Here is a 21,348-nt window from a genome sequence, read left to right as displayed (position 1 = left end):
AAGGGTATCAGACTATACGAAAGGATAGAATGGACGATAAGGGGAAGGTGTAGCTTTGTTGTTTAAGGATGGCATCCGGGCAATAGTAAGGGATGATAGTGGTGCTATGGAGGACACGGTTGAATCAATTTGGGTGGAAATCAGGAATAGTAAGGCGAAAAGGTCACTGATAGGAGTAGTCTATAGGCCACCAAATAGTAGCAGGATGGTAGGGCAGGCAATAAGCAAAGAAATAACGGATGCATGTAGAAATGGTACAGCGGTTATCATGGGAGATTTTAATCTGCATATCGATTGGTTTAACCAGGTTGGTAAAGGCAGCCTTGAGGAGGAATTTATAGAATGTGCCCGGGATAATTTCCTGGAACAGTATGTAATGGAACCTACAAGGGAACAAGCGGTCCTAGATCTGGTCCTGTGTAATGAGGCAGGATTGATTAATGATCTCATAGTTCGGGATCCTCTTGGAAGGAGCGACCACAATATGGTGGAATTTAAAATACAGTTGGAGGATGACAAGGTAAAATCAAACACTCGTGTTTTGTGCTTAAACAAAGGCGATTACAATGGGATGAGAGAAGAACTAGCTAAGGTAGACTGGGAGCAAAGACTTCATGGTGAAGCAGTTGAGGAACAGTGGAGAACCATCCGAGCGATCTTTCACAGAGTTCAGGAAAGGTTCATACCGACAAAAAAGAAAGACAGTAGAAAGGGAAAAAATCGACCGTGGATATCTAAAGAGGTGAGGGAGAGTATCAAATTGAAGGAAAAAACATACAAAGTGGCAAAAATTAGTGGGAGACTAGAGGACTGGGAAGTCTTTAGGGGACAACAGAAAGCTACTAAAAAAGCTCTAAAGAAGAGTAAGGTAGACTATGAAAGTAAACTTGCTCAGAACATAAAAGCAGATAGTAAAAGCTTCTACAAATATATAAGACAAAAACGAGTGGCTAAGGTAAATATTGGTCCTTTGGAAGATGAGAAGGGAGATTTAATAATAGGAGACGGGGAAATGGCTGAGGAGCTGAACAGGTTTTTTGGGTCAGTCTTCACAGTGGAGGACACAAATAACATGCCAGTGACTGATGGAAATAAAGATATGATAGGTGAGGACCTTGAGATGATTGTAATCACTAAGGAGGCAGTATTGGGCAAGCTAATGGGGCTAAAGGTAGACAAGTCTCCTGGCCCTGACGGGATGCATCCCAGAGTGTTAAAAGAGATGGCTAGGGAAATTGTAAATGCACTAGTGATAATTTATCAAAATTCACTAGACTCTGGGGTGGTCCCAGAGGATTGGAAAGTAGCAAACGTGACACCACTGTTTAAAAAAGGAGGTCGGCAGAAAGCGGGTAATTATAGGCCGGTAAGCTTAACTTCGGTTGTAGGGAAAATGCTGGAATCTATCATTAAGGAGGAAATAGCGGGGCACCTGGAGGGAAATTGTCCCTTTGGGCAGACGCAGCATGGGTTCACAGTGGGTAGGTCGTGTCTGACTAATTTGGTAGAATTTTTTGAGGACGTTACCAGTGCAGTAGATAACGGGGAGCCAATGGATGTGGTATATCTGGATTTCCAGAAAGCTTTTGACAAGGTGCCACACAAAAGGTTGCTGCATAAACTAAAGATGCATGGCATTGAGGGTAAAGTGGAAGCATGGGTAGAGGATTGGTTAACTAACAGAAAGCAGAGAGTGGGGATAAATGGGTGTTTCTCTGGTTGGCAACCTGTAACTAGTGGGGTCCCTCAAGGATCAGTGTTGGGCCTGCAGTTGTTCACAATTTACATAGATGACTTGGAGTTGGGGACCAAGTGCAATGTGTCAAAGTTTGCAGACGACACCAAGATGAGTGGTAAAGCAAAAAGTGCAGAGGATACCGGAAGTCTGCAGAAGGATTTGGATAGGTTAGGTGAATGGGCTAGGTTCTGGCAGATGGGATTCAATGTTGCCAAGTGTGAGGCTATCCATTTTGGGAGGAATAACAGCAGAATGGATTATTATTTAAACGGTAAGATGTTAAAACATGCTGCTGTGCAGAGGGACCTGGGTGTGCTGGTGCACGAGTCGCAAAACGTTGGTGTGCAGGTGCAACAGGTGATTAAGAAGGCTAATCGAGTTTTGTCTTTCATTGTTAGAGGGATGGAGTTCAAGACTAGGGAGGTTATGCTGCAATTGTATAAGGTGTTGGTGAGGCCGCATCTGGAGTATTGTGTTCAGTTTTGGTCTCCTTACCTGAGAAAGGACATATTGGCACTGGAGGGAGTGCAGAGGAGATTCACCTAGGTTGATCCCAGAGTTGAGGGGATTAGATTATGACGAGAGGTTGAGTAGACTGGGACTGTACTCATTGGAGTTTAGAAGGATGCGGGGGGATCTGATTGAAACATATAAAATTATGAAGGGAATAGATAGGATAGTTCCGGGCAGGTTGTTTCCACTGGTCGGGGAAAGCAGAACTAGGGGGCATAGCCTCAAAATAAGGGGAAGTAGATTTAGGACGGAGTGTAGGAGGAACTTCTTCACCCAAAGGGTTGTGAATTTCTGGAATTCCTTGCCCAGTGAAGCAGTTGAGGCTCCTTCTTTAAACGTTTTTAAGAAAAAGATAGATACCTTTCTAAAGAATAAAGGGATTCGGGGATATGGTGTACGGGCCGGCGAGACGAGCTGAGTCCACAAAGATCAGCCATGATCTCATTAAATGGCAGAGCAGGCTCGAGGGGCCAGATGGCCTACTCCTGTTCCTAGTTCTTATGTAGCAGGCAATTTAGGGGTTAAACAGACTGAAGGAAAAGACTGCTCGTAGTTGAGTCAGAGGGATACGCCTACAGCCTGAGTTAACTTGTCCCATTCAAACTTAAACCTCGTTAGTGGGAATACACAGGGTGGTTAGTCAGGAAGATCCACTCAAGATCTATTGTCATTCAGGACAACCTTGTTTGACCAGCCGTCAGCCCATCAGAGTCTGATAAGACCATAAGACATAGGAGCGGAAGTAAGGCCATTCGGCCCATCGAGTCCACTCCGCCATTCAATCATGGCTGATTTCAACTCCATTTAACCGCTCTCTCTCCATAGCCCTTAATTCCTCGAGAAATCAAGAATTTATCAACTTCTGTCTTAAAGACACTCAACATCCCGGCCTCCACCGCCCTCTGTGGCAATGAATTCCACAGACCCACCACTCTCTGGCTGAAGAAATTTCTCCTCATCTCTGTTCTAAAGTGACTCCCTTTTATTCTAAGGCTGTGCCCCCGGGTCCTAGTCTCCCCTGCTAATGGAAACAACTTCCCTACATCCACCCTATCTAAGCCATTCATTATCTTGTAAGTTTATATTAGATCTCCCCTCAACCTCCTAAACTCCAATGAATATAATCCCAGGATCCTCAGACATTCATCGTATGTTAGGCCTACCATTCCTGGGATCATCCGTGTGAATCTCCACTGGACCAGTGCCAGTATGTCCTTCCTGAGGTGTGGGGCCCAAAATTGCTCACAGTATTCTAAATGGGGCCTAACTAATGCTTTATAAAGCTTCAGAAGTACATCCCTGCTTTTATATTCCAAGCCTCTTGAGATGAATGACAACATTGCATTTGCTTTCTTAATTACGTTTAGTTTCTGATGACCTATCAATGGACTGGTAGTTGCATATAAATGGCATAGCTCTGTTCTTTTGTATAATTGGGAGTCGGTAATCAGCCAAGATAACGATAAGAGATTCAAGCCTGGCCATCTCAGGAGAGAGGTTTGAGCGGGTGGGTGGAACTTGGAGAGAGAGGAAATGCTGTTTGAACAGTAACGGAGAAGGCTATGGAATCGACCATGAAGGTCATTAAAGTTGCCACCAAGGTAGACTTGGAAAAAAGGTTCTGAACTCATGTCCCTAACAAAACAAAAAAAGTCCTTCGCAAATGCAAGTATTGACGTTGTCTGTTTTTGTAAGTAGAACAAGAGCTGCATTTTCATGTGCGGTGTGGTTTAATGGGAATTTGTGTTAAGGTTAAGAAACTGCATGTAATCTGTTGGTGTTAGCTGAAGTAAAAGTTTAAATATTGTTTTCTTTTGTTTTAATAAAGTTTGTTTATAAAATAACAAAGCCCTATTTGTTATATTATCACTCCTGGAACAAATCGATTTTTCACAGTCTTAAAACTTTAAATACGTTACGCATCTGTTTCACTATCTTAGCTATTGTTGAGGGTTGACCAGGCATCCGTAACATTAGAAAGATACAAAGTTAATGAAAATATACACTCAAGAAAAAAATAAGTTAATACTAGACAGTCAGCATGGCTTTGTCAAGGGCAGGTCTTGTCGACAAATTTAATTGAGTTCGTTGGTGAGGTCACATGGGCAGTGGATGAGGGTAGTGCTGTGGATGTTGTGTATTTGGACTTTCAGAAAGCATTTGACGCAGCATGGATTAGAAGTTGGCTGAGAAATAGGAAACAGAGGGTAGTTATTAATGGGCATTCCTCAGACTGAAGACTAGTTGAAAGTGTAGTTCCCTAGTGCTCAGTGTTGGGACCCTGTTTTTTCTGATAATGATTTTGAGGTGGGTGTTGAGGACAAATTATCTAAATTTTCAGATGATACTAAGCTACAGAGAATAGTGAATTGTGAGGATGCCGCTGAGTGATGTCAGAGGGACATTGACAAGTTGGCCAGCTGAACAGACATCTGGCAGATGAACTTCAATCCAGCAAAATATGAGGTAATGCATTTTGGGTGCAGAAACATGGGGATGAGCTCAAAGATACTACTTGAGGGTAGTACAGAAGCAGAGGGACCTTGGGGTTCAAGTGCATAATTCACTGAAGGTGGCCAGGCAAGTTGAAACAGTTGTTAAGGTTTATAGGACTCTTGGGTAGCATTGGGAAATGATGCTACCACCTGTACAAATAATTGGTCAGACACATTTGGAGAATTGTGTTCAGTGCTGGGCAGCTTATTTAAGGAAGGATGTTAAAGCCCTAGAGAGAGTGCAGAGGAGATTTACTGGACTGCTACCAGGAATGAGGAATTTTAGATACAAGGAAAATTGGAGAAATTGAGCTTGTTCTCCTTGGAGCAGAGAAGATAAAAGGTGAACTTATTGAGGTGTTCAAAACTTTGAACAATTTTGACAGGGTAAAGAAGGATATTCTGTTTCCACTAGTTGTTACATCAGTGACTAGGGCCATAATTTCAAGATGGTCTGCAAAGAGCTAGGAGTTTGATGAGAAACTTCTTTACTCTGAGTTGTTGGGATTTGGAATGCACTGCCTGAAAAGTGGTGGAGGTGGATTCCATGGGAGGTTTCAAAAGGGAGCTGGATACATATTTGAAAGGGATTCATTTTGAGGGCTACGGAGATGGGGCTAGAGAATGAGACTAGCTGGTTAAGTCTTTTGGGAGTCGATGCGGACACAATAGGCCGAATGGCCTCCTGTGCTCTAAATAACAAAATAATAAAATATGTATTTGGTCCTCAGCAAGTTTCATAGGTTCTAATGTATCATCTGGTAGGGAAAACAGTTCAAAAAAGAACTGAAGACCAAAGCAGCGACTCAAACTAATCTCTGAGCAGTCTTATTCAAGAAAATAATTATACAAATATATTTACTTTTCAGTTTGCTGTTCCATTGTCACCTGCTTTATTTCACCAAAGTTGGAAATGATTAAATTAATTAAAGATAGCAAACAGCAGTTGGAAAGATTAAATTAATTAAGGATAGCCAACAAGGATTTTTGAAGGACCAATTGTACTTGACTAATTGAATTTTTTGATGAAGTAACACAAAAGGTTTGTGAAGGGAAAACTGGATGTTGTCAAAATACCACATACAAGACTGGTTAACACAATTAAACCTTATGGATTAGTAGGGTCAGTGTCAGCCTGCATTAAAAAAAAATGTCTGGTGCAACAGAAAACAGTGAGTCATAATAGATGGTTGATTTTCAGATGAGGTAAAAAGTTGATTATGTAATAAAATAGTTCTGACTTGGTACTGGAATACAATGTAATATTTCAAAATTTGACAATTCCAAACTTGGAGGTGTGACTGACAGTGAGGTTGATGCCAGTCGACTGCAACCAGAAATAGGCTGGCAGAGTTGGCCGACATATGGAAGATGGAATTAATATTGAGAAGTGAGAAGCAATGGAATTTGGCAGAATGGATAGGGAGAGGTAGTATAGGTTTAATGGCGCAATTCTAAAGGGTCTTCGGGGACAGAGACATCTGGAGGTTCATGTGCCAGAACTTTGACAGTGGCAGGACATATTGAGAAGGTAATTAGCAATGCATATGAGCTTCACTAGAGGCAATGAGTACAAAAGCAGGGATGTTGTGCTGTACTTGCATAAAGCTTTGATTAGACCACAACAGGGTCACGCTGAGGAAGAATGTGAGGCTCCTTGAAAAGGTGCAGAGGAGATTCTTCAGAAGTCGGATCATAGAACATAGAACAATACAGCGCAGTACAGGCCCTTCGGCCCACGATGTTGCACCGAAACAAAAGCCATCTAACCTACACTATGCCATTATCATCCATATGTTTATCCAATAAACTTTTAAATGCCCTCAATGTTGGCGAGTTCACTACTGTAGCAGGTAGGGCATTCCACGGCCTCACTACTCTTTGCGTAAAGATCCTACCTCTGACCTCTGTCCTATATCTATTACCCCTCAGTTTAAAGTTATGTCCCCTCGTGCCAGCCATTTCCATCCGCGGGAGAAGGCTCTCACTGTCCACCCTATCCAACCCCCTGATCATTTTGTATGCCTCTATTAAGTCTCCTCTTAACCTTCTTCTCTCCAACGAAAACAACTTCAAGTCCATCAGCCTTTCCTCATAAGATTTTCCCTCCATACCAGGCAACATCCTGGTAAATCTCCTCTGCACCCGCTCCAAAGCCTCCACGTCCTTCCTGTAATGCGGTGACCAGAACTGTACGCAATACTCCAAATGCGGCCGTACCAGAGTTCTGTACAGCTGCAACATGACCTCCCGACTCCGGAACTCAATCCCTCTACCAATAAAGGCCAACACTCCATAGGCCTTCTTAACAACCCTCTCAACCTGGGTGGCAACTTTCAGGGATCTATGTACATGGACACCTAGATCCCTCTGCTCATCCACACTTTCAAGAACTTTACCATTAGCCAAATATTCCGCATTCCTGTTATTCCTTCCAAAGTGAATCACCTCACACTTCTCTACATTAAACTCCATTTGCCACCTCTCAGCCCAGCTCTGTAGCTTATCTATATCCCTCTGTAACCTGCTACATCCTTCCACACTATCGACAACACCACCGACTTTAGTATCGTCTGCAAATTTACTCACCCACCCTTCTGCGCCTTCCTCTAGGTCATTGATAAAAATGACAAACAGCAACGGCCCCAGAACAGATCCTTGTGGTACTCCACTTGTGACTGTACTCCATTCTGAACATTTCCCATCAACCACCACCCTCTTCATGAGATTTTTGTGTGTTTTTTAAAAGGTAGACTAAAATTGCCTAATATAAGAACATGGTGTAGCTGCTGAATTTATTGGATTACTTCAAATGCATGCACAATATAAACATTTAATATGACTGTCTAATAGGAAGTGAATAAGAAGCAAACTCAAAAGGAGATGGAGCATGCCATGTTAATTCGTCATGATGAGTCCACACAAGAGCTTGAATTTCGACAACTTAACATGTTGCAAAAACTTAGGATTGATCTAATCCGCTTGCAGCATCAGACTGAGCTGGAGAACCAAACAGAGTATAATACCCGCCGAGAGCGGGAACTACACAGAAAACATGTCCTGGAACTCCGACAACAGCCAAAGAGCCTAAAGGTATGAGGTGGACTTTTCATACGATACAGTTAATGAGATATTCAAACTTCTTCATTAGACTGATGGAATCAGTGATTCTGCACTCTTCTATAAGTTCTAGTGAAAATTCCTATGTGACCCGAATATAAAAATATAATGTATAATCTTTATTAGTATCACAAGTAGGCTTACGTTTAAAAAAAATTATTTTTGATTATTGTTTATTCTCCTCCTTCTTTACATTTTCTCCCAAATTTACACCCACTAACAATAAACAATAATCAGTAACAAATATGTCAATCCCCATATCAATAACAACGATCCCATCCTCCCACCAAACCCAAACATTAGCCCGCATGTTCACACAAACAAATGACAAAAAGGAACGAGGTGGAGGCGTTCACTCTCCGGAGCACCTGACACCAGAACTGCTGCTCCATATCCTCTCCCAACTCTTCCTCCCACTTTGCTTTGATCCCTTCCAGTGGTGCCTTCTCCTCTTCCAAAATAGCTCCGTAAACTGCCGACACTACCCCCTTCTGCAGTCCCCCTGTCGTCAGCACCTCCTCCAGCAATGTGGGGGCTGGCTCCACTGGGAAGCTCTGTATCTCCTTTCTGGCAAAATCTCGAACCTGCATGTATCTACACATTTCCCCCTGCTCCAGCCCATACTTCGCTTCCAGCTCCTTCAATCCTGCAAACCGATCACCAAGAAACAAATCTTTTAGTGTCCTAATCCCCTTCTCCTCCCATTTACGAAAATTTCCATCCCACTTTCCCTGGCTCAAATCTGTGGTTCCCCGAATCGGCATTTCCTTTGACCCTGCCCCCACCCCAAAGTGTTGGCGAAACTGCCTCCAAATTCACCATGAAGTTTTATTACCGGACTCCATGAGTATTTCCCTGGGGCTATCGGGAGCGGCGCTGTTGCTAGTGCCTTCAATCCCGACCCACTGCACAAACTCTCCTCCATTCTGACCCACTGCACAAACTCTCCTCCATTCTGACCCACTGGGAATCAACCCCTCTGACCCAGCTCCGCACCTTCTCCACATTCGCCGCCCAGTAATAATACATCAGGTTCGGAAGACCCAAACCCTCTGCCTGCCTTCCCCTCTGTAGCAGCACCTTTCTAACTCTGGCCACCTTCCCTCCCCATATGAACGAGGTAATCATTCCTTCAATTTCTCTGAAAAATGCCTTTGACAGGAAATTCGGCAGGCATTGGAAAATAAACAGAAATCGCAGCAACACGTTCATTTTAACCGTCTGTACCCGACCCGCCAGTGACAGAGGGAGACCATCCCACCTTGCCAGATCAGCTTTCACTCTCCCCACCAAACTGGAAATGTTGTACCTGCGGAGCCCCCCTCACTCCCGGGCAACCTGCACCCCCAGGTATCTAAAGTGAGTCCCCGCTCTACGGAATGGCTGCCCCCCCACCCCCGGCCGAGACACCACAAAATACTCACTCTTGTCTAGATTTAGTTTGTACCCTGAGAAAGACCCAAACACCCGAAGCAGCCCCATTATTCCCCCAATTTGATACACTCCGAACTTCTTAATGCGGTCATCCCTGCCTAGTCCCACGGTGGAGAGAAAAGTATCTCAAGCTGATGTTATTTATGCGGACACTCGCCCTCGGCTCCTTATATAGTAGCTTTACCTAGTCCACAAATCTTTGTCCAATCCCAAACCACTCCAAAACTGCCACTCTTCCAGTGGAGCTTTTATTCTCCAAGCGAACATATGTTCATTAAGAATTGTGAATTATTTCTTTAAAATGCTTATCTGCTACCATTTTAACCTAAGTTTGCAATTTGTCTTGTCCAATTCATCTCCTTTATCCATAATTGACTGCTTAAATGTAAAACCTAGTTTCAGATTTAACTATACTGTTCTCAATCTTAATATCAACATGATATGATCAATACTCCTCTGAAGATCCTTTATCATAAAACTGTCAACTAACCGTGTCTCATTGCACAGTAACATGTCAGAAATAAACTGTTCTGCATTCTATGAAATTGTTCTCCAAGTTACTCTTACAATTTGGTTTGGTCAATCTTATATGAAGATTAAAACTCCTCCAAATAATATTGCGATACCCGTGTTACATGCTTCTTTAATTTTCTGGTTAGGTTAGCCTGTCCCAACATCTGTTGGGAGGCCTATGAACTGCATTCACCAACATTTGTCTGCCTTTTGTTATTTCTTACTCCACTTATTCTGATTTTACATTTGATTTTCTGGGCTTAGACATATATATAATATATATATTTATATATTTTTATTTATATATATATTTTAAAATATGTTTTTTTAAATATACTTTTAACTTCGTATTTTCCCTGATGTGGCCTTGGAGGTTTAATATTCGATTGCCAATGTTAAATTCTCCTGATTAGATCTGAATCTCCTCTGATCAGTTTTTCACAATTCTTTTTTTAAAAAAATACTGCCAGTAAAATCGTACTTTGCTTAAGCATATTGTAATTATGTCACAAGCTATTTCTTCAAAACATAAAGCCAATGTAAAGGTTCCTACACAGCGTGACTCTTGCTTTATGCTTCTGTGCAGGCTATGGAGCTACAGATAAAAAAGCAGTTCCAAGACACCTGTAAAGTTCAAACAAAACAGTACAAAGCACTGAGGAACCACCAGCTGGAGGTAACTGCAAAAAGTGACCACAAGATGGTCCTAAAAGCACTTAAAGAGGAACAGACAAGGAAACTGGCAATCCTGGCAGAACAGTATGAACAAAGTATCAATGAGATGATGGCCTCACAGGCGGTATGTAATCTGTCTTGACGTAGCATATTTCTTTAAAGGCTCTTGATATCTAAGAAAAAACAGCTCTGTACCTTAACGGATAATTGTTTCTAATCTTTGCCCTTAACCTGTGTTGATTAGTTGAATTTTTGCACATTTTTAATTAGATAAGAATAAGGCTTTGTATGTTCAATCCTCTCCAATATTTCTTCCAAGTCCTGCAAGAGATTCACACTCTCGTTTTCCCTTACTGATGGTTTTTCACTTTAGGACTTTATAAAGGATAAAGTTACACAGGCACGGGGTTTGGCTCAACCAGGCATGTTTATAAATTAAAAAATGCTTCACATGCCCTAATGCAAAGAGCTCTATAAAAGTGTGACAGCACAACACTTAATTTGTTAGTCCAATTTAAATCCCTCCACAATTTAACCTCAGCTTCCACTTAAAACACACAAAACTCATCATGACTTATTTAAAAACCTCTACTGAAAAACCCCATGGTTCTGTCCAATCCTTCCTCAACTCTAAGGATATGTGTGTTACCCTTAAATTACTTTTAAAACCTCAGCCCCAGTGCCACTCTGATTTGGCTGAACGCTACCGAAAAATGTTGTCGGTTCGCAAATCAGGATGATCATTCCTGAATCTCCTTGATGTGGAGATGCCGGCGATGGACTGGGATGAGCACAGTAAGAAGTCTTACAACACCAGGTTAAAGTCCAACAGGTTTGTTTCGAATCACTAGCTTTCGAAGCCCGAGGAAGGAGCTGTGCTCCGAAAATTAGTGATTCGAAACAAACCTGTCAGACTTTAACCTGGTGTTGTAAGACTTATTACTGAGTCTCCTTGACTGCAGTGCCAGACCCTTCGATCGTGGTCTTTTTATGATGATTCTTATTGAAATATCATAAACACGTTTCCTGAAAACCTCCTGCTGAAAGGTGAACAACTGCTGAATGGTGAACGTATTTCCTGAAGTCGTCCTGTCGGATGGTCAGTGCTTAGTATCTTTTGATCTCTTTTTAGTCTGTTGACCTTGGTCTAGACAACCTAAAACAATGGACTCAATGAAGGTGAGTTACCTGCCAACTGACGGGCAAGTAAACGTTCCTCTCCTTGACCATTGAATGTTATTTGTGTGATAGCTGTTGCATGGTGCCATTTGTAACAATGGCCTCCTCAGCTTCTTAATTGAGCTATCTAATGGCAGCTATCTTGTACCACTGTTGTGATAATGTTCCAATGTACGTTCATAGTATCAATTCTGTTTCAATGTTGGAATGTTTGAAATTAGTCCCACACTGTAAAGCCTGCCTCTGTGTTTTCAGGAAGAAGGAGGCTTATGTAAAGATGAGACATGAAGGTTCAGTTAGGGCGCTCGAGAGTTACAAGTTAGCTAGGAAGGACCTAAAGAGAGAGCTAAGAAGAGCCAGGAGGGGACATGATAAGTCTTTGGCAGGTAGGATCAAGGATAACCCTAAAGCTTTCTATAGATATGTCAGGAATAAAAGAATGACTAAGGTAAGAGTAGGGCCAGTCAAGGACAGTAGTGGGAAGTTGCGCGTGGAGTCCGAGGAGATAGGAGAGATGCTAAATGAATATTTTTCGTCAGTATTCACACAGGAAAAAGGCAATGTTGTAGAGGAGAATACTGAGATTCAGGCTACTAATTTAGAAGGGCTTGAGGTTCATAAGGAGGAGGTGTTAGCAATTCTGGAAAGTGTGAAAATAGATAAGTCCCCTGGGCCGGATGGGATTTATCCTAGGATTCTTTGGGAAGCTAGGGAGGAGATTGCTGAGCCTTTGGCTTTGATCTTTAAGTCATCTTTGTCTATAGGAATAGTGCCAGAAGACTGGAGGATAGCAAATGTTGTCCCCTTGTTCAAGAAGGGGAGTAGAGACAACCCCGGTAACTATAGACCAGTGAGCCTTACTTCTGTTGTGGGCAAAGTCTTGGAAAGGTTTATAAGAGATAGGATGTATAATCATCTGGAAAGGAATAATTTGATTAGAGATAGTCAACACGGTTTTGTGAAGGGTAGGTCGTGCCTCACAAACCTTATTGAGTTCTTTGAGAAGGTGACCAAACAGGTGGATGAGGGTAAAGCAGTGATGTGTATATGGATTTCAGTAAAGCGTTTGACAAGGTTCCCCACGGTAGGCTACTGCAGAAAATACGGAGGCATGGGATTCAGGGTGATTTAGCAGTTTGGATCAGAAACTGGGAGACTAAAGAGACTAAATGCAGACTGGGTGACCGCTTTGGGGAACACCTTCGCTCAGTCCACAAGAACGTCAACCTTTCAGTTGCTGCCATTTCAACTCACCATTTTACTCCCAAAGCCACATGTCCATCCTTGGCCTGCGGCAATGTTCCAGTGAAGCCCGATGTAAACTGGAGGAACAGCACCTCATCTTCTGATGAGGCGCTTTATAGCCTTCTGGACTCAACAGTGAGTTTAACAGTTTCAGACTGTGAACTCTCTCCATCTTGACCCCCTTTTTAAAAATCTAAATGTTTTGTCTCAAATCAGCCCCCCCTTACATGGCCATCTGTCACTTACGTTTTGCTTCCACACAATGCTGACTTTTGTTCTGCTATTAAGACATTTCACTATCTTACCTTTATGCCACTATCAGCACCCTCTCTCATCCATAATATTAACACTTCTTTTGTGTTGTGCCCAAAACACCTTTGTCCAATCTCCCCTGCTCCCACCTATTCCTGATCTTCTACTTTGCTCCAACCTCTCAAACAGTATAAAATCCATTACATGTCTCCTGCTCTTTAGCTCTGAAGAGTCATACAAGCTCAAAACATTAAATCGGTTAATACAAAAGTATTGTTCTGCGTGCAGCTCAGGCAGATCATTCGTACATGAAAAGAAAATAAATAATAGAAAATAAATAATAAAAAATTTTGGGGCCACTGCTGTTTGTCATTTTTATAAATTACCTGGAGGAGGGCATAGAAGGATGGGTGAGTAAATTTGCAGATGACACTAAAGTCAGTGGAGTTGTGGACAGTGCGGAAGGGTGTTACAAGTTACAGAGGGACATAGATAAGCTGCAGCGCTGGGCTGAGAGTTGGCAAATGGAGTTTAATGCAGAAAAGTGAGAGGTGATTCATTTTGGAAGGAATAACAGGAAGACAGAGTACTGGGCTAATGGTAAGATTCTTGGTAGTGTGGATGAGCAGAGAGATCTCTGTGTCCATGTACATAGATTCCTGAAAGTTGCCACCCAGGTTGAGAGGGTTGTTAAGAAGGCGTACGGTGTGTTAGCTTTTATTGGTAGAGGGATTGAGTTTCGGAGCCATGAGGTCATGTTGCAGCTGTACAAAACTCTGGTGCGGCCGCATTTGGAGTATTGCGTGCAATTCTGGTCGCCGCATTATAGGAAGGATGTGGAAGCATTGGAAAGGGGGCAGAGGAGATTTACCAGAATGTTGCCTGGTTATGGGGGAGGGAAGATTTTATGAGGGAAGGCTGAGGGACTTGAGGCTGTTTTCGTTAGAGAGAAGAAGGTTAAGAGGTGACAAGATGATCAGAGGATTAGATAGGGTGGACAGTTGAGAGCCTTTTCCCTCGGATGGTGATGTCTAGCACGAGGGGACATAGCTTTAAATTGAGGGGAGATAGATATAGGACAGATGTCAGAGGTAGATTCTTTACTCAGAGAGTAGTAAGGGCATGGAATGCCCTGCCTGCAACAGTAGTGGACTCGCCAACATGAAGGACATTCAAGTAGTCTTTGGATAGACATATGGACGATAAGGGAATCGTGTGGATGGGCTTTAGAGTAGTTTCACAGGTCGGCGCAACATCGAGGGCCGAAGGGCCTGTGCTGCGCTGTTATATTCTATGTTGAAGTTTGGCATTGTTATTTGCAGTATTGGTGTCCATGGGTTTTGGTGTTTTTATATTTCATTGAGTCTAGTTGGAGGGGATTGCAATTCTACAATCCCGTCTTGTGTCTTGGTGTTAGCCGTGACTCAGGAAGTCAGGTAATTTCTGGCTCTGTCCTAAATATTAATTTCAGAGGAGTACTGCAATTGATGCACCTCTATGACCCTTGGTGCCTTCGCTCTATGCCATTCTAGTAGGTCCAGTTGAAATTGTGAAACCTTCAGAAGTGTTTTTAATTTGTTCATGGGATGTGGGTGTCACTGGCTGGGCCAGCATTTATTGCCATTCCCTGAGGGCATTTAAGAGTCAACCAATTGCTGTGGGTCTGGAGTCACATGTGGGCGAGACTGGACCGGGATGACAGATTTCCTTCCCTAAAGGACATTAGTGAACCAGATCGTTTTTTGCGACAATCGACAATGGTTTTCATGCTCCTCTTTTGACTTTTCCAGAATTCTATTGATCCCAAATTCCACCATCTACCCGAGTGGGATTCAAACCCGGGTACCCCTGAGTCTCTGGATTATTATTAGTCCAGTGACAATACCACAACACCACTACCTTCCCTGGGGTAGCTAGTGAGTGGAGAGTTTAATGTTATATCCACTACATTTTCCCTCCTGGAAATGGCACTTTTAGTTGTTACGGGCCAGGGTTTAGAGAAAACCAAAGTACATCATGGAGTTCACCTGACCCACAACTTTTAATAGATTTTGCTTATGAGGAGCACAAGGGCCCACTTTCCAGGTGTGATGCAACAGAGATCGTAAGTATTTTAAAATACAACAATGTTTATTCTATGAATCCAGTTAACATTTTATGAACACACAGTAAACATCTTATCAACTATCAACACTTGATACCCCAACCTACTCTATAGGTAACCCTTAAGAACTTTCCGAACAACATCCATAAGCGAAACATCCTTTTTTCCTACAAAAACAGTAGGTTTGCATTCCTTACAGAAACAGGTATTACTTTGAAATTATCAAATGATCTGGAGACATTCTTTAGCATGCAGAGAGATCAAAATACACCTCCTTGGTTTGGATGCAGCTCCCCAACTGAAAACCGAAAGTAAAACTCAGCCAAAAACAGCTTCCAGCTCAAAGCGAAAGTAAAAAGCAGAGCCAGAGCCCAGCTCCACCCACACAATGACATCACTGCAGCCACTTGACAAACATTTCTTAAAGTGACATTCCCATGACATAGTACAAAAATGTTTTTTCATATCTTTAGGATTCTCATGTATTTTAGGCTAATGATAAAATTAGAAAGGTTATGCGCGCGATTTAACCGCTGCATTGCGCCCAGTGCCAATCTGGGTGCGCTGGTTAAATAGTGGGAAAGGCCAAAATTGAGATTTGTGCCGGCCCGTTCCTGATCTCGCCCAAATATGGTAAACATTTCATTGACCCCAATTTGCATTAGTTTCCATCTCATTAGCGAGATTGCAGTTGAATGTAATGGCATCCCAGGAATTAACTGCCCCCCCCCCTCAGCGAGAAATCATGCAGGTGTTGTTTAGTACTCCTATTTTTAAATGTTAACGGAGGAGATAAGTAGCCATTTCTATTTTGGGGCATGCAGCTCAAGGGCACTGGAACTGCTGCCCTACTGTTCAGGTGGGATGGGGACCCCTAATGGGGATTGGGATTGGTCAGGGACTGAAGCGTTGCAGGTTGGGGATGGTGGCTCCTGGGTTGGGGGGGTTGGTTTGGTTTGAGGGGCTTTTCATCTGTGGGACCTTCAAGCCGTCTTTAAATACTGTGGGTATCCATAACAGGGGCAACTCCAGATGCTGCCCGTCTGTCCCACCAAACACTTCCAAGATAGAGCCCTGTTCTTGGTTCTATGCTGATGGTCACTTTAACTCCTGTTGACTGTGTGCAGCCTCTATCTTCACAGCAGAAGCTATTGCAAATAAGGAATTTGCCTTGTTAGTTGTGATAACATTTGAGAGCGCATCACACCTGTAGGTTGTGTTTGCTGCTTGCCCCTGCTTGTGTCTACAAATACATGGAGGCTGCTGTTGCTGCTTCCTTCCTTTTCTGTAGCCGGAAAGAAAGACAATTGTTTCTAAGATTCCTGGGTCCTGGATCACCAGGCTCGCAGCCGTTTGAGTCCAGACAGCAATCCGGTTTGAAGCAAGAAGACACTGAGGGATCTGATGCGTGGCGTTGATCCAAATGATGCCGTTGAAGAAATGCTTCCGCAGATTGCTGGTGCTTTTACTGGTGTGGTGAGTGGTGCATGTAACTGCACGTCACTCCAGGTTAAACACGCTGGAAGTCAAGGATGTTCAACTGCACCTTGAGAGCCAGTGGAATATGTCGATGTCAGGATTTGTTTCCAGTGAGATTGGGTTGTGTGGGAGGGCCTGCACAGCTATGACTCCTGGACGGAGAATGACACTGATACGTGAAATAAGTAACACATTGGACAGATCATTTCTATGACAAAGGTCTAGATATGATAACACATTCTGAGGCTTCTCCTCCTTTTCTGCTGAGGAACCTGCAAGGGCTGATACTGTACGTTTGTTTTTTTCTTTGTGAAAATGAGCTGATACAGCTTTGTATTGGTACCAATATGGAATGGTGATGTTTCCTTGTTGTTTAATGGTTAGTGTGATATGTGGAATGTTCCGTAGTTGATTTTCAAATATTCGTTACTGTTTACCATTTAATAAAATATTCTCAAGTGGATTCTTTTGGTTACACGTGCCATGTCTCAAACGATGAATATTGCATCGCATTTCAATCAAACTTTGAAGCCTTAACAGTTTGCCTGACCTCTAGAAGTGACGGCACCATAAAGGCAGCAGCCAACAATCAAGCACTCGAGGGCTGGGCTTCCACATTGGGGATATTCTCGTGGCCAAAAGGTGTGTGTGGATCAAGGGAGGTCACCTGAGCACGGTCTCCCGAATGTTCCCGGCACGGGTCTGGGGTCTATGAGCACCTGCTGTGGTCGTGGATGAGTGCAGAATGAGGCTTTCCAACACAACCGGCTCGGTGGATGGCACTCTGAGAGAAGGCAGGACACGCAAGGGTGGGGGAGGCTTGGGGGATTTCAGGGTCCCGAGGTGGATGCCCTATCTAATTGTCATCTGTCTCTTCGTCTAATTCCTTGAAGATACCAAAATGGATGGTGGTGTCGGTCCTGCAGTGCTGGTGGCAACCCAGACGGCCAGAAAAGGCATGGGCGCAGGCTGGAGGCAGTACCCCATGTGCAAGTAGCTGCTGCACACTCCGAAATCCCGGCCGCCCATCAGACTAAGAAGTAACACAGATGAGGATGCCGGCGACGGCCCAACGTGAATAGGCATCGTTGATCTTTCAAGGAGATGATGGACAGCATGTTCCGCAGGACGCTCCATCTCAAAAAAAGGGATGGTGCAGCACCAATGCCATGTCCTTGCAGACTTGACCATGGAGGAGGAGGACATCTGCTCCCGGTGGCCGTGAAGTTCACCGCAGCCCTGAACTTCTTTGCCCCTAGTTCATTGCAGGACTCGAGCGGGGACTTGTGCGGCATTTCACAAGCTACAGCCCACAAGTATATCCGTGAAATCACGGGATGCCATGTATGCTTGGCAGCTGACTATATCAAATCTAAGCTGGACTAAGCACACCAAGATGCCGGGGCTGCAGGATTCTGTCGTCGCCGGGATGCCCAGTTCCAGAGGGTAATGGATGGTACTCGTGTCACCTGCGTGCATCGGGGAATCAGGGTCTGCCCTTCATTAATGGGAAGGGGTTCTACTCCATAAATATTCAACTCGTCTGTGACCACCACCTCTGGATCATGCAATGTTGGCACGCTTCTCGGGGAGCATGTGTGACAGCTACATCTTGGGACATTCATGAGGGCCCTGGCGTCTTTGAGGATGACGAATGACGAGCTGCTTTTTGGGGGTTAAGGGGAACCCTCTGAGGTCCTGGCTGATAATGTCAGTGCGGAGGCTGGAAATTAAGGCAGGGACCTGTCGTAATGCAGCCTACGTTGCAACCGGTGCTGTCATTAAGCGGTGCATCGGGCCTGCTCAAAATGTAGTTCCAGTGCCTGGACCGCTCTGGTGATGCACTGCAGTACACCCTCATCCCTACCTTCAGATGGTCTCCTGCTTTATGGTGATCTGCTTGTACCCATCACAACCTATCACAGCAGTGGGGCAACATGCAGCCTCACCTGAGAAGGAGGAGGTGGACCAGAAGGGGATGGAGACAAGCCCAGGCAGGACTTGCAGGAGGTGTCTGAGGATGGAGGGGTTGCACGGTGGCACAGTGGTTAGCCCTGATGCCTCACGGTGCCAGGGACCCGAGTTCAATTCCGGTCTCTGCTCACTGTCTGTGTGGAGTTTGCACATTCTCCCCGTATCTGTCTTTGTTTCCTTTGGGTGCTCCAGTTTTCTTCCAGCCCAAAGATGTGCAGGTTAGGTAGATGGGCTATGCTAAATTCCCCCTTGGTGTCCAAAAGGTTTGGTAACGTTGTGGGATGGGCTGGGGGCCTTGGCCTAGTTGAGGTTCTTTTTCCAAGGATTGGTGCAGACCTGATAGGCCGTGTGGCCACCTCCTGCCCTATAGGGATTCTATGACTGGGCCATGCTCTGCAGTGCTCCGCCAATGTACATCTGCATTTGGGGCATGTCCCTCAGCGACTGGGACATGATGTTGAGGCCCTCAGCCATGGTCGTCACCGTCTGAGCCATGCCTTGGACACGCTGACATCATGCTCCAGGCTTTTTACTGTGATCACCACCCTTGCAGTGTTGGCCTGGGTGCCACGCATTGTCGGCACCATCTGCTGCACCCATAGCCTTTTGGGACTCCTCCAGTTGACACTCGGAATGTCGGTGGCATCCCCTCCTGAACCTAATGGCCGTGTCCCAGCATTTGTATCTGCTCTTGTCCAGAGGCTCAACATCTGACTGGGACTCAGCCGAGTCCTGGGATCCAGCGGACCATCAACAGCTGTCTCCTTGGATGTTCCTGCCTCTGCCTGATGCTCATCAACAAGTGTGTGGTGCTCACCAGATTGTGCCCCAGAAGCCTGTCCACTAATGTCACCCATCGGGTTGCGCTGGTGGAAGGTGATGGCTGTGATGCCTTGCGACCCCAAAAATGAAACCAGCACCCGGCCCCCGCCAGTTGCAACCACCTACCTTCCACAAGGCGAGACTTCTCTCATCAGACCCTGGGACCATCCAGACGCAGCCGCCGAGCGAGGAAGCGAGGGAAACACTGCGGTCTGCAGGTGAGACTAAAGCAACGCGATTTCAAGACTCCTCTACCCAGCATACTCCTGGCAAGCGCCCAAGCAATCGAAAACAAGCTGTATAAACATAACGGTATACTTAACTTTCACAGAGCCATGGCTCACTCCTGCCTCAGTGGACTGTGCTATACAACCTGAATACTTCTCAATCGACCGCACGGCATCATCTGGCAAAGCGAAGGGTGGAGGGGTTTGTCTCCTCATCATCAACTCCTGGTGCTCGGATGTGGCGACCTACTGTTCCCCGGACCTGCAATACCTGACCGTGAAGTGCTGCCCGTACCACCTTCCACGTGAGTTCACTTTAGCCATTATCACAGTGGTCTACATCTCCCACCCCCCCCCCCCCCCCCCCCCCCCCCCCCCAAGGCAGAAGTGAAGAAGGCGCTGGACGAATTGTATACGTTTATATATAATGAAACAGAGCACCCGGAGGCCTTGTTCACCGTGGCTGGGGACTTCAAGGTCAACTTCAAGAGTGTACTGCCAAAATTCCACCAAAACATCTCCTGTCCAACTGGGTGCCTACCGATCCATCCCCCAACCGCACTTTGGAAAATCGTACCATACGACAATGCCCCTTCTCCCGGCATACAAGCAGAAACTGTAGCGGGATAATCCGGTTAAGAAGGTCGTGCAGGTCCGAGTCAACTGAACAGCTCCTACGTGACTGCTTTGAGTCAGTGAACTGGTCCAGATTTAAGATCTCAGCGATCAACCTAAACGAGTATGCCACCGCTGTCACAGACTTTATCAGCAAATGTGTAGACGACTGTGTGCCAAACGTAGTACCTACGTTCCCCAACTGAAAGCCATGGCTTAATCGAGAGATTGACTTCGTACTGAAGGCCCGGTCTGAGGCGTTCAAGTCAGGTCACCCTGACCTACACAAAAAGTGCAGATATGACCTCTGCAAAGTCATCCAGGATGCCAAGAGACAATATCAGACCAAGCTAGAGTCACAGACTAGCGTTACTGACTCTCGTCGGTTGTGGACACAACATAATGGGCTACAAAGCGAAGCCAACAGAATCTCTGGCAGCAGTGCACCACTCCCTGATGAACTTCATGCATTCTCTGCTTGGTTCAAACAGGAAACCATCAAACTGCTGTTGATTGCCCCAGCAGCCCCGGACCCACCCATATCCATTGTCACAGCTTCTGAAGTAAGATTCCCTGGTCATGCACTCAGATCCTGCGCGGACCAGCGGGCAGGTGTGTTTGCGGACATCTTCAACCTCTCCCTATTCTGTTCCGAGGACCCCACCTGCGTTAAGAAGACCACCATCATACCAGTACCAAAGAAGAACCAACGTGCCTCAATGACTATCGTCCGGTGGCATTGGCATCGATCGCAATGAAGTGCTTCGACAGGTTGGTCATGAGGCACATCAACTCCATACTCCCAGAGTGCCTAGATCCACTGCAATTTGCATACCGCCGCAACCGGTCCACAGCAGATGCCTTCTCCCTGGCCCTACACTCATCCCTGGAGCATCTTGACAACAAGGACTCCTACATCAGACTCCTATTTATTGACTACAGCTCCGCCTTTAACACCATAAT

General features: G+C 44.9%; 1 protein-coding gene across 6 annotated transcripts in view; it reads left to right on the top strand.

The window, feature by feature from the left end:
• Positions 1-21,348, top strand: part of taok3a (TAO kinase 3a) — a 176,873-nt gene that overhangs the window by 147,049 nt on the left and 8,476 nt on the right. For all 6 annotated transcript variants that reach the window (XM_072496958.1, XM_072496968.1, XM_072496920.1 and 3 more), the window contains 2 exons: positions 7,600-7,839; positions 10,400-10,612. In XM_072496958.1, the coding sequence (XP_072353059.1) occupies positions 7,600-7,839; positions 10,400-10,612 (453 nt within the window). The remainder of the gene's footprint in view (positions 1-7,599; positions 7,840-10,399; positions 10,613-21,348) is intronic.

This window comes from Scyliorhinus torazame, chromosome 1, assembly GCF_047496885.1.
Source record: "Scyliorhinus torazame isolate Kashiwa2021f chromosome 1, sScyTor2.1, whole genome shotgun sequence".
Classification (NCBI taxonomy): Eukaryota; Metazoa; Chordata; class Chondrichthyes; order Carcharhiniformes; family Scyliorhinidae; genus Scyliorhinus; species Scyliorhinus torazame.
This window is presented reverse-complemented; position numbering and strand designations above follow the sequence as displayed.